This window comes from Agelaius phoeniceus, chromosome 16 (genome assembly GCF_051311805.1).
Source record: "Agelaius phoeniceus isolate bAgePho1 chromosome 16, bAgePho1.hap1, whole genome shotgun sequence".
NCBI lineage: Eukaryota > Metazoa > Chordata > Aves > Passeriformes > Icteridae > Agelaius > Agelaius phoeniceus.
This window is the reverse complement of record NC_135280.1, coordinates 7,575,772-7,588,836: the sequence shown is the minus strand read 5'-3', so window position 1 is coordinate 7,588,836 and position 13,065 is coordinate 7,575,772. Positions and strand designations below refer to the sequence as shown.

General features: G+C 39.3%; 1 protein-coding gene across 1 annotated transcript in view; it reads right to left on the bottom strand.

Annotated features, from left to right (window-relative positions):
* Positions 1–2,011: 2,011 nt before the first annotated feature.
* The window catches only part of DNAH3 (dynein axonemal heavy chain 3), a 55,211-nt gene continuing 44,157 nt past the window's right edge, over positions 2,012–13,065 (bottom strand). The window contains exons 54-62 of the mRNA XM_054643469.2: positions 12,216–12,441; positions 11,603–11,847; positions 10,114–10,230; positions 9,168–9,322; positions 8,259–8,426; positions 7,316–7,458; positions 6,561–6,765; positions 5,189–5,326; positions 2,012–5,015 (exon numbers count right to left, since the gene is read on the bottom strand). Coding sequence (XP_054499444.2) covers positions 4,662–5,015; positions 5,189–5,326; positions 6,561–6,765; positions 7,316–7,458; positions 8,259–8,426; positions 9,168–9,322; positions 10,114–10,230; positions 11,603–11,847; positions 12,216–12,441 — 1,751 coding nt within the window. The 3' untranslated portion in view covers positions 2,012–4,661. The remainder of the gene's footprint in view (positions 5,016–5,188; positions 5,327–6,560; positions 6,766–7,315; positions 7,459–8,258; positions 8,427–9,167; positions 9,323–10,113; positions 10,231–11,602; positions 11,848–12,215; positions 12,442–13,065) is intronic.

The following is a 13,065-nucleotide window of genomic DNA, read 5'->3' as shown; positions in this document are numbered from 1 at the left end:
AAATGCTAGACAGCCTAATAATTATTCAAAGGGTTTGAAAAATTATTAACTGGTGCTTCATCCTCATTACTCTCCATCACCAGAAGGCAAAAACTGAAATTTGTTAACACTTCAGGCTGTTCAGCTGAAGGAAGGATTAGATCAGCTCTTTTTTCAAGTCTAGAGAGCAAACCCTTTCTTTCATAGCCTAAGTTAGTCAGTATGGAAAGGAGAATCTAAATAGAGTCCTTTGATTTTGGAGGTCAAACTGACCAATTACGATTTTGAGGGAGTTTCATAAAAAAATTCATCTGCAACTCAGTCCAGCAGGTAGGGAGACATCTCAGCTGGTACTCTTGTATTAGGAGCCAAGGCCCTTAAACTTCTGTCAAGAAGTTTCCCAATGATTGCACAATATTTCATTCCTGCACATTAATTTTACTTGCAAAAACAGGTTGTCCTAAAATGCCTCTGCTTTCTGCAGAATTTGTGATGCACTGGATTCACCAGTCACAGTGTACACTCTGTCCTGTACTTGCTGAACCTTCTCTTACTCCCCTTCCAGTAAATACTGTCATTTTCCAATTTATCACCCTAGTCATCACCCTAGGAGATGCTTTAGAATAATTTACAAGAAAATGATGACATTAACTTTATATTCTTCAGAAATAAAAGTCCTGAGTCAGTTGCATGAACTCTCCTGCAAGCCCACTGGTAGGCAAGGCAGTGATAATTTGTTGACACAGCATCTGGCCTTGAACACCTAAATAACACCTCCTTTCTGCAAGTTCTGTCCCTAAATCCATCATTACTAAGGCTGGCATTTATGAAGCTGTGCACTTACAACTAACATTAGCAAGCACACAATCTTTTAAGATGGATGTGGCACCTCCTCACTGAATATCCCTCTCCATGTGGTCTGGGGTGAGGAAATGCTCATTTTGCTGCAGCAGCTCCCCAGGGCAGCATCACAGCACCAGAACAGGGAAGGTTACCTGATCCACCTTCCCACTAATACCAGCTGCTTCTGGTAGTACCTTTCAGATGGTGGAAGAAGAAAATAAGGCAAGCTGGATCTCACTCTCCTGGGCCCTTCTGTGCATCCATCAGAAATGGTAGCAGTAACTTCCCTCTTTTATCCACAGACAGAAAGGTCACTTACTTGATCACACCTATACATTCATTTCCAAGAATGATAATTAGAGCAGAGACCTGCAACCTTCACTAGTAACTCTAATCCTATAAGTCACAATATTCTAGCTATAAGTGGAAGAATTTGGAGTCTTTTATTGTCTTCTGCTTTTTCATTTAACAGCCCAGCAGTGTTAAAATCCACAGGGGTAGTACTTTCTAAAAAGAATTTTTGTATAGATAAGAGGAAGGTTTCAGTCTCCTAAAAAAATGTACAAACCCTGTCTGTTTTACAGCATGCCTAGCTGGAAATCTGTCTCTGCTAAGGGAAAAATACCTCTTGCTCTGTAATGCATTTTTTCCATCTGCCTTGAGTTATTAACAAGGCTGTAAATCTGCAGTTTGAATTAATTACAAGTGGGGTTTGTGGCTTATTTAATGAGTGCTTCTAATTAAGAAATGAAAATTCTAAACCTGCCAATCCAAGGATTCTAATACTACTATTACAAGGTACTTACTTGTCCAAAAATTTTTCACATTTCTATCATGTCCAACTAGCAGCTGAGTTGCCTTTTTCTTTTTTCTAAATGCATCTCAGCCAAGAAAGGCTGTGAATTCTAATGTTTAGCCAGTTTATCATTCTCCAGGAAGGTCTAGACAATGCTAAGGAAATAAGGTTGGGAAGCTCATTTCAAAGAAGCACAGAAAATGATCTCTTAAGACAGATATCCCTTGACAGTAAATTCCATTACTTTTTCTGTACTAGGGAGGGCAGCCTAGGAAATCATGTAGTGCTGTAATCATCAGCTAAAGCAGCTCAGCCATGCCTGATCCCTGGGAAGGGGATGCACAAGCCCTCTCTCACAGACTCCTCTCTTATCTATGTCATTTTTATCCTGTCTGCAAAAGATTAAAATACATCTTTAATGACATTCCAAGAGATGCCTTCATGTCAAATCTAAACATCAGCACACAGGCAGCATTTAGAAAATCAACACAGTAATAAGGACATTGCATACATGTCATAGCAAAGTCACTGTATATTCACAAGAACCACAACTATGTCATTTAATAAACTATCAATTACTGTTTGTTCACAAAAAGGGGTTAACAAGCAACCCATATGGTAATCTGGTACACAGATTTTTAAGTTTAAAAGTAATTGATCTCCATAAAATATAATTTAGTTAGTGAATCTGACTTTTTAAAAATGGTTTAATTTAGAGGACTGTTTGCAAGACTGGTATTATCTATAAGAGGATTGACAAACCTTCATTTTAGAGTTAATTGTTGTTGGCTCAGCCTCCCTTTCAGCAGGTGAGGTGTCACCAGCCTGAGCAGAAAGATCCTTCTGAGAGCAGGGACTGAGCTGATCAATCCATAGGGAAGGATTTAACAGCCAGGTCCTGCCCCTGTGGCCTGCACACAGAGGAGGCACGAGGAGGCTCCTGATGGTTTGTGATCTCTGACACCACAGTCACCTAATTAGTGATCTGAACTGTTGATGCAATTACAACAATTAGATGCACACTCAAGAATACAGTAATCATGCTTTTTAAAGTGTGCAATACATTTCTGTTAATTTAAGTTATATGAAAACTACAAAGTATCTCTCATGAAGTCTAAGAAAATAATTTTTGTCAAGGACCAATTTTAATTAGTTTATTTATAGATCTACTGAAACATGATTCTCTTCTTAAAAACTGTAGTCTGTTTGGATGAGTGTGCTGTAACATTCATAAACAAGTTTAATTTTGGTATAGGTGCCAAATATCATTTAGTCTAATTTGTTAGGAGTAGTTTCTTCCTCTCAGTAATTTGAAACACCTGCACATCTCTGTCCCTTTTACTAAAACAAATATCCTTTAAGTGTCCTGGCCTGACATCTTTGCTCTACTCCCACATACCAATGCCTGCTGCTGGACTGTTAATGAGGTGTCAGGTGTGGTGCATGGAGCTGCTGTTTACCTGTGCACCTTCCTGCAGAGCAGCACTGCCCAGCACACCCCCAACACTTCTGCCTGACCTTGCAGTACCATTCTTAACAGTTACTATTTTGTGAATATCTGTACAAAACAAACCAGTGGTAATAAAACAATAATGAACTGTTTTCACCTAAGGACAACACAACGGGGAAATTCCTATGACAAGAATTGTGTCTTTTAAGGAGTTGTAGCAGCATCACTCAATGCTTGGAGCAGGAATTGCCAAAAGATGGCTGAATCTCTGACTGTGTGAGGCCTCCAGCAAGTCATTAAAATGCTGCAATTTGGGCAATGAAAAAAAAATACAAGACCCCAAATTAGTGGATGTCTGTTTAGTGCATGTTTTTTTAAATGTTTGCCTTGATCTTTGTGCTTCTCTTGTCCTGTGTACACAACAAGTCTAATGATGCATCTTTAGTACCTTCTTGGCATGCTGTGGGGATTAGTTAATGACTGCACAGCTCTTTGAAGATGTTCGGGCTATTTTATTTTTAATTAATGTTTGCAAGCTACTTTGAGCTACTCTGATGAAAGGGCTTAAACAAGTACAAAATTTCAGGCAGTTATCAGTCCAACATGCAAGAGAGCAAGATGAGGAAGTTGGGGTAGAGTCAGTTTTCCTCACTCAGGCTGGTATGGGCTGTGTTTTGGATTGTGCTGAACACAGGGTTGATAACACAGAGATGTTTTTGTTATTGCTGAGCAGGGATTGCACAGAGCCAAGGCCTTTTCTGCTTTTCATACTGCCAGGCTGGGGAGGAATTTGGGGGTGCCTGGGAGGGTGGGAGGAGACACAGCCAGGACAGGTGACCCCAAATGAGCAAAGGGACATTGCAGACCGTGTGACATCATGATCAGTGTGTAAAGTGGGGGAGAAGAGGGGGACATTTGGAGTGATGGCCTCCCAAGTCACCATTACATTTGATGGGCCCCTGCTCTCCTGGGAATGGCTGAACACCTGCCTGCCTGTGGGAAGCAGGGAATTAATTGTTTTGCCTTGTTTGTGTGCATGGCTTTTGCTTTCCCTATTAAACTGTCTTTATCTAACCCCATGAGATAGTGGGGGCTGTGTGGGGCTGGGCTGCTGGCAGGAAGTGAGACTATGGGAGAAAGAAAAAAGCTCCATGCATCAGGTACCTGGAATGTGTAGGTAAATAATTCTGAAAAAAAAAAAAGTTATATGGTACAAGCATACGATTCTGAGAAATGGCAGCTCCCAATACACGTGCTGTGGAGAACTTTTCCATGGAAATTCTGACACATCATCAAGGAATGACTACAGTTTTATAATACAGCTTGGGGAGTTCATTCTGTCTGAGGATAGGAGGATTGGCTTCATATGTTGACAACAGAATATTCTCATCTCTCCCCCTCCTTGTCCTACATACTCCTGAGACACAGAAGTGGTAGGCAAATCCAAAAGCTTTTTGCAAGAGTTGTAAAGTAGATTCCCAGTAAAATCAGCATCAAAACTCTTTAGGCCCAATTTCATTTAAAAAAAAACAAACCAGCCATGCAGCCATTGAGGAGTAAAGCAGATCTTTACAATCCCAATATTGCACCCCCTCAGTCATCCAGCTGGCACAGGGCTGCCACACCTCTATTTATCCAGTGTTTCTGGGGCTTGTCAGAAGGGAGTTCAATGGACAGGACATAGTTGGTTGAGTGCCCAGTGGTGGATAAGACACCTCTTCTTTCACTTGTCTTGTACACAGGGCATGAATAGATGTTCTCATGAAGAAACTTGGAACTTTCTCCAGGTTTCAGCCATATTATGGGCAAAGGATCATAGAGGATTTTTGGTAGTGATTCTCCAATTACCAAGGACTCTCTATCCCATCGTGCACCTTCCAAAAAAAGGCCTCTCACAAAAGCCCCATCTTCTGGCATTTTCTCCATTGTGTGCTCCTGTTTCATCACCTGGAATGATTAAACCATTGCTTGATTTTATCTGGAGTATACTAAACCCTGTGACAGTCTGAAATTGCTCCTTTAAATAAAATACCTTTTCATCTGAAAACTGTATTTCTTGCTGCCCTAGGACATGTTTCAAGCTGTTCAAGAAAAACAAAATTCTTCTGCATTTTTCTTACCTCAAACTCAAATCCAATGTGGTCAATTGGGATGGTGTATTTTCTGGCAAAGTTTTGTAAAACACCAGTCAAAAAAGACTGAGTGAAGAAGAATCCTGAGAGCCAAAAGACTGTGGGTGGCCCCTTGTCAACCCAATCCTGAATAAGGAGAGAAAAAACAAATGTAAGAAAAAATCCAATATATTTGTGGCTTCAGTGTGCCAATTCACCAGAAAAGGATGTCTTTTCAGATTCCCTCAAACAGCACAATGAGATCTAAGCCTTGATGGGACCCTCTGCATCTTTCCATCAATTTTGTTTTTCAGAGACAACAAATCATTGAAGTCAATTCTTTAGGATGGCAACAAAAATAATCACTCATTCTGAAACAACCAGAACTCAGTGCTACTGAGAAAAATTTCAGAAAGTAGCATAAGCATGTTTTGTTTAGTCTAGACAGTGACCTCTAAAAACAATAAAAGTGATTGAATTTGGACACTTTCATCAAAATACTTTCTTTTTCAGTCTTGTAAACACCAATCTCCTAACATGAAAAAGAGGCCAAATTCTTTTCCATTCTTCACTGATCAATATCTCTTCACTGATCACTGTGAGGGCCCTCACTACAGCCTACACATCAGATCTTAGCAGAGGAAATCATTCCTGTACAAAGCTGTCACACATTGTCCACATAATGCAGTAGGAAAAAGCAAAACAAGGGCAAAATGTCTTCACACTACTGTAGGTTATTTGGAGTCAAAATGCTCTGATCCAGCAAACAGGAAACTCTGCCATTTCTATAAATCTCAGACACTTCTTCCTAGCTTTCTCCTCTCCTGACTTCTATGAGGTTTCACTACATCTCAGTAGCTCACTATTTAAGGTACACCCAAAATTTTAAGTAGTTTTAAGAGTGCAAGGGAAATAATGAAATGGCAAGTTAAAAATAAAATTACCTGTTCAAAATGTGTGTGAAAGTGGTGTCACATTTTATGAAACTTGAAAGATATTTACAGACATGTATATGAAATTTCATAGTGCCTGTTATGCAGTGGTTCTAAAGCATTCTCACACCCAGCTCAGTGTCCTTTCAGCAAGGAAGTCATTAAGACACCAATTCAAACTAAAATGAACCTCCTAGAAATACATGGATAGAAAGCACCAAAAGCAGCACTGGATTAGCACCAAGGGATCACACTCCCAGCTCACCCTGAGCAATAGCCCAGCTGACTGCAGAGCTGCTAATGCAGAGTGTATTTGGGCAGGAGTGTGTGTGAGCAGCTCACAGCCTGGAGCTACCCAGGGGCTGCTGGGCAAGGACTGCACTGACACCCTCTCCCCATCCAGCTCCCAACTACAACTCCCCAGACCCCTCAGGGTCAGTTGAGCAGACCTGGAAGAACTCCAAGCGACAGAGGAGATCGGACACGTAACTCCCCAGAGGCTTCAGGGATGGATAGGATTTGGCAGCCCACATGGATGGCACTTTTCCCATTAGCATGCTGTTGAAAACATCTTCAAGCTCAGAAGACATCAACACTTGGCCTTTAATGGCTTTGCCTATATTAATGAGGCTGCTCCGAACAACTTCAGTAAGCCTTGAGAGAAAACAAAGGAATTGTCATTATTTACTTCTTATTACTTGGCCAAAAACCCCTCAGTCCACCTTGAATGAAGGGTTGATAGAGGTGGTAAATATCCTGTCACAAATTCCTTATCTCACCTGTAGTTATCAAAATTCTTACTTTAGAAAATCAAACAACTGAGAGACACACATACAAATAAACTCCAACTCCAAATAAAAGACAGTGAAAACTTTCATTCTAGACAAGGGAAATCAAGTGACAAGAGCTTTAAAGCTTGAAGCACTCACTGTCATAGTGTGCTGTGAATATTGGGGCCTGGGTATCACAAAGACTAAAGTAGGCTGCTCTCCTCAGCACAACAAACCCAAATGTGATTTAAGTTCATACTCCAAGAATACAAGTACTATTGCTATATTCAGTAGTCAGCTGCAGCTTTCAAGTCTTTTTAAAAGATTCATCCAAAGCAGAATCTAACATGTTAAGAAAAATGTATTATAAAAGGCACCAATGAAAACAAGCATATTTCAGTTTAAGAAGTACTTCACAAAACACTGAGCCATACCTGTTAAATCGAATTAGTTCTTGCCTAAGAACTGTGTTCATGGACTCTTCATAAAGTACTGGGTATGCCTTCATCACTTCTTCCATATCAAAGCTAGTTGGTAGTTTGGATAGGATGTCCTGTGCCAAATCTTCAACAACTTCCTGAAGTCACAAGTTTGCAGTGAATAACAAATATTCCTTTTTTCCCTCCTATTTTTATTGAATAAATTCCATAAACCACTATAGATTTTATTTTTTTTCTGTATAATCACATAGGTATTTTAGTCCATTTTCCTAAAGATACAGTGCTTTTATGCTCTTACTCACTTTGAGCATCATCCTGTCTGTCTCTGCATGTGCCTGCTTGCTCCTTCCTTCTCAATAGTTTTAAATTTGTTAGTAATTTTTAATTTGCAACAAGGTTTTCTAAGGAGACAGGCAGGAGAGCAGACAAGCACAATCCTATTTCTGACACAGTGAAGGACAAGACAAAGCATGCAGCATGAGCAAAATAAGGGGAAGACCCCATGAATAACCCAGCCACAAGAGAAGCTTTACTTACAGAATATTAGACATCAGAGAATATGATCACTAGACAACTCTGCAGGAAATGAGGCTCCATCAATTCCACTTTTTAAGAATCCACTTGTGTATAAAATATAGGATGTCAAATCTGAGAGGCTTGAAAGGTTATTTATCCATATCCCAAAGGGGCATGGATTGGGCCTGAGTAAACTGAGCTGCCAGGACTTGTGGTATTAATCTATTTGAGTGCAAAGTCATGAAGGTATCTTCCATCTTTAAAGGTGCTATGCCAAATCCATCTGCTTCTCTACAGGGACATTCACATCTACTCCCAGAGCTACAGACATGAGATGAGAGGTGTTGGATTACTCTGAGGCCTAGGACATGCCAGGAAAGGGCCTTTCCAGAGTGCAAATTGATCTTCCTTCCCCACTTACCTGAGGGGACTTGCCAGCTCCTCCTGCTTCTCTAGGCAAAGTCAGGAGCACTGCATGGAAAAGCTGGTTGGTCTCCTGGTTATCCTTGGTGATGTCTGCATTTTCATGAAGCCCAAACACTTCAGGGTGTGTTGTAATTGGCAAACTTCGTATGTACTCAATGTAGGACTGTAAAACAAACGTTCAGATACCAGACATCATATAATGTGATAGTCATAAATGATCCAACTGGGACAGAACCTTCCCATTTACAACTAAAGATGGTAGTTCCCTGTTAAACACATACAGGAATTGACTGACTCTCCACAGAGATAAATATAAAAGTTCTGAGTGATTCAAAAACTCACGGAGGAGTTGTTATTACCACCCTCATGTAAGTGGCAAGAGAAAGGAAAGCACATTAGAAATATCCAAGGAGTGCTGGTAGGAGTCACAGAAGGATGCTGGATGTGTCATCTCTACAACTGTGGGATCTGAGCACATTCATTATCTCTGTGCAGCTGTTAGAAGGCAAAAAGAGAATGGAAATTGAGTACACACATGCCATTCCACCTCTTCCTCCTGATTGCTGCTTTCAGGGTCAGACTGGTTGCAAGAAAGTGCAGAAGTACCATGTGAATTCCTGCAGCCTGACTCCTGTTGGCCTTCTAGAACTGTATTGGAAACCTGCACAGGGGTGGCTTCTCTCTTCATCAACAAATGCCAGAGTACTGGATGATCTCTACATCCCCATTGGGGCACTGCGGATATTAAGTACCAGATTCATATTTCATACACAAGATACATTCTGGCATGGCTTTATGATATTATGGGGTGTATTTTCTATTTGTCATATTCAGCATTATCCAAGCACAGGGTAGGTAAGTTCCTCCCCAATAATTCAGAGAATTCACACTTGTTGTCCCTCACCTCATAGGGGCCATGTGGTGGTATGTAGTAGTCACCCCCAGCTGAGAGCATGTACTTCTCCTGCTCTATGTCCTTGTTGTAGACTGTGGAAAGAAGGGACAGGAGAAGACGCCTGTCTTTATCATCTGTCACTCTGCCTCCATAGTTACACTCCCCTGGAAAAAGACAAAGAAAACCAGGACAAAAAAACTGAAATTAATGAACAAATAAAAAATGTTTTGCAACAATGTGAAACTCTAGTAAGTTGAAGCTTCAAAGCTCCAGATCTTCCAAAGTCTTTAGGTTTTATACTTCAATTGATTCAATGGAAATTAGACACTTGAATATCTATGAGCCAAATTTATGTGTCTTGATGATGAAAGGTTTAAGGAACACTATCAGTTAGTCTGAGAAACTGCTATGAAAATGTCCCAAAATTCTTTTTTCATAAAGCTAATCATAATATTAACAAAAATCAAGAATGACAAGGGTGACAAAGCAGGTGCCAAAAAGCAGCTTGTCTCCCTGGAGAGAGAGAACAGAATAGCCACAGCAGCTGAGTTATTTACACACATCAACACCTCCTGCTTTAAACCCCTGAGTGTTACCACATCCTCTGGTGAAGCCCCAAGGCTTCCTGTGTCAGTCTCACACTGATCAGCAAAGGTGAACCAGAGGCTCATGGTTTTATGGTTTTACTTGATGAGCATGAAGCAAAGACCAGGAGGTTTGCAGGGCCATCAGTAATTGTAGCCATATACAAGTCAAAACAACAGTGACATCTGAGGGTTTGGGATCCAACTCCAGTTGCAGTCCAACTCCAACATCCATCCAATGACAACCACATTGTTTGTGGAAGGCCAGTAAAACCACTCAATTTGTTGAGAACTCACCAGTTTATCAGTGTATCAGCTCAAAGTGCACAGCAAAGTCAACAAACGCATGTGAGAGGATGTAATGTCTGTACCTGTTAGATATGTCAGAGCTTCAAATGGAATTTCTTCATATTCATTCAGGAACATCTGGATCTGTTGCATGCTGATCCTGAGGTCAGACTCGTTGAATTCATATGGAATATTCCAACCTGTTCAATTCAGAAGAGATACACAGGGCAGTGGTGCAATGTACTGACAGCTGGGCCCAGGAAATGCTGGTGTTGGTACTGCATGGCTCCTACAGAGCTGGAGATACAACTGCCAGATAGTCTAGAAGCAGCCTGGAATATACCAGGCTGTTTATTAAGCATAAGCTAATTTGGCATCACAATATCCTGAAAATTGTATTTTACCTGCTTGGTACTTTAAGCTAATCTGTTTCTATCTGGACACAATGAGAACAGGAGTTTTTAATTCATTTATTGATTTCAATTTTTAATCTGGCCATCTATTAATACTGTTTGCAGATGACAGTAACAGTAGTACTGTTTGCAGATTCACAGTAACAGTACAACAAAACAAGCAAGAAAGCAGACAAACAAACAGGAACATACTCCAGATGAAAGAATCCTTCAGAAAACCTAAATCCTTAGTGCAAACCAAAAATAGGGCTATTGATGCAACTATCCCTCTTCACCCAGATAGTTGGTCACATTAGCAGTAGATGTTACATTAGAAAATGGCCTCTAGAAAATTCAGTTTTACTCTAAAGCAATAAATCAGTGTCTTCATACTGGAAGTTTAGTGCTGTTTAAAACAGCTGACTATTGAAATAATGACAGTGGCTTTCAGTCAAAATTTAGTATTTCCTAACAGCAACCTGTTACGAGGAAGAGAGACTCAGTTGAACAGAAGACTGAGAACTTCATTTACACAAGGGCAGAGCATAAATTTTATATAGTTATAAAAATGGATTCTCTAAGTCCATACATTTCTATGCTATACAGAAATTCTATAGTTTCCTACATATTTGAAGATTACAGAAAAAGCTGAAGTACAAATCTTATGAATACATATCTTTTCATTGCTGTGTTATAAACAACACACTGCAGCTACATAGATTTGTGTCACACCAAGTAAATACATGCACTAGGTTTGATAAAATAAAGTATGCATGTAAGTAACAAAAGCAGAATAGAAGGCATAGTTTTAATTATAAAAATTTAAAACAGATCTGAATTTGATTGTTACTAAGAACCACAGTAATAATTTAATAATTTAGTAAGCTATAATTTCATGTAACTACTGTATAATATATTAATTTGGAAAAATAGTAGTTTCTAGTCTTCCCCAGGGTAATACTTTTAATAGCTTCAAAAGTAGCTTTGGCTGAATAAGAATCCCTGCAAATAACAGCTTATAGACTTTATGATGCTCTGTGCAATGCAGATTGCACTCTTGTAATGGTGTTAACAGCATTACAATTAACAGTACTGCCTTTTTACAGAGAGACTCCAGCAATGCATTTCAAAAGCACAAATTTTTTCTTTGAAATTAAGTGCAAAATAATCTAAAACTTACCCAGTGGGCCAAAGTTTCTCCTTTCCTGCACAACAGCATGAAAAAAGCAAAGACCAAAAAGCAGTTTTTGCCACATTTTTGGCTTTTGGCAGCTTTTAAAAAACACAGGGTCGGAGATGGGATCGTTCAGGTATGAGCGAAGGAGGTTCACTCTGACACCTTTTGGAGGCTCATTTGTCATTTTGATGCCATTCTGGAGGATACTAACAGGAAACTTTTCTGATGGATAACTAGTTAACCACAACCTAAAAAGAAGTTTGACAAGCACATTATTAAAAAATCATATAACAGTAAGAGTAGTAGTAATAATAATAATTTTAAAATCAATAATATAATCCTGTATCTTGTTCTTTAAAGAGAATAAGTTTTACTACTTGCTTAACTATAAAGATAACATCTAAATTTGGTCTAAAATGCAGGCATAAAGTAGATTATATTGGACAGGTAGAAAAGATGACCTCTTAATTATGGATCTTTATTTTACCACTGCACGTAAATTATATGAATATCATCCTCAGGCATTCTTACAGAAGTATTTTAATTTCTTTTTAGTAGTGTCTTCAGCAAACAGAAAATGCTCACATTAAAAAGTGCAAAATACTAGCACTCCTACCTGAATTTATCATTGGTATTCTCAGGCACTATAACTTCCTCACAGATTTTTTCCAAGGCAGGCATCCAGCTGGTTGCAAGATGGCAGTTTTGTAACACTACCCAGGTTCCATCAGTAATAGCCTGGTAAATCATTTTTTCTGCTATTGGGCCCTGGCCCTGGCCCAGTGAAACCGTTTGAACGCTTGAGCTTCCCATACTAACATCATCAGCAAATTTTAGCAAACCTGTGATGGCAAGTTTTATACATGCAAAAAAAAATACACAGTTTATTAGAAAGTAGAATATGATATGTTCATCGTTTTTGTAATGTAATTAAAGGGAGAAAAATCAACAAATATTTTACTCAATTAAAAAAAAAGAAAACACCAAAAAAACCCCACCTCAACAACCCAGAAGTAGTATCATGTGCTGTATCAGTCACTGTGTCTCTGAGACATATATACTAAAATTTAGGGGTATAAGGTATTAATTAAAAAAAAAAAACAAACAAAACAACCCAAAAACTAGCCAGGTTAAATGGCTGACCTCTTCTTTGGCCCCACATGTTCAGTTCCAGGCTGCACAACAGCCCTCAACTCTCTCCCTTGGATGGGTACAATTGTTTTGGGGGTTGAGCTGCAAACTGGATCTTTACATCTGGCTAAAAATAGACCTTCAGCTTTGCTATCAAAATCAGTACTTTCTGGAAATACATCCTTATGGTATGGCTCCATATTACAATTCTGTTGGCAGAAAACCAGATTTAAAAATAATCTGGGTGGTAATACTTTAAAGGACATCCAACAAATGTGTTTTTAAGTGTGGCCTATACAGCATTTAATTAGTAACTGAGAGGGAGGAAACTTACT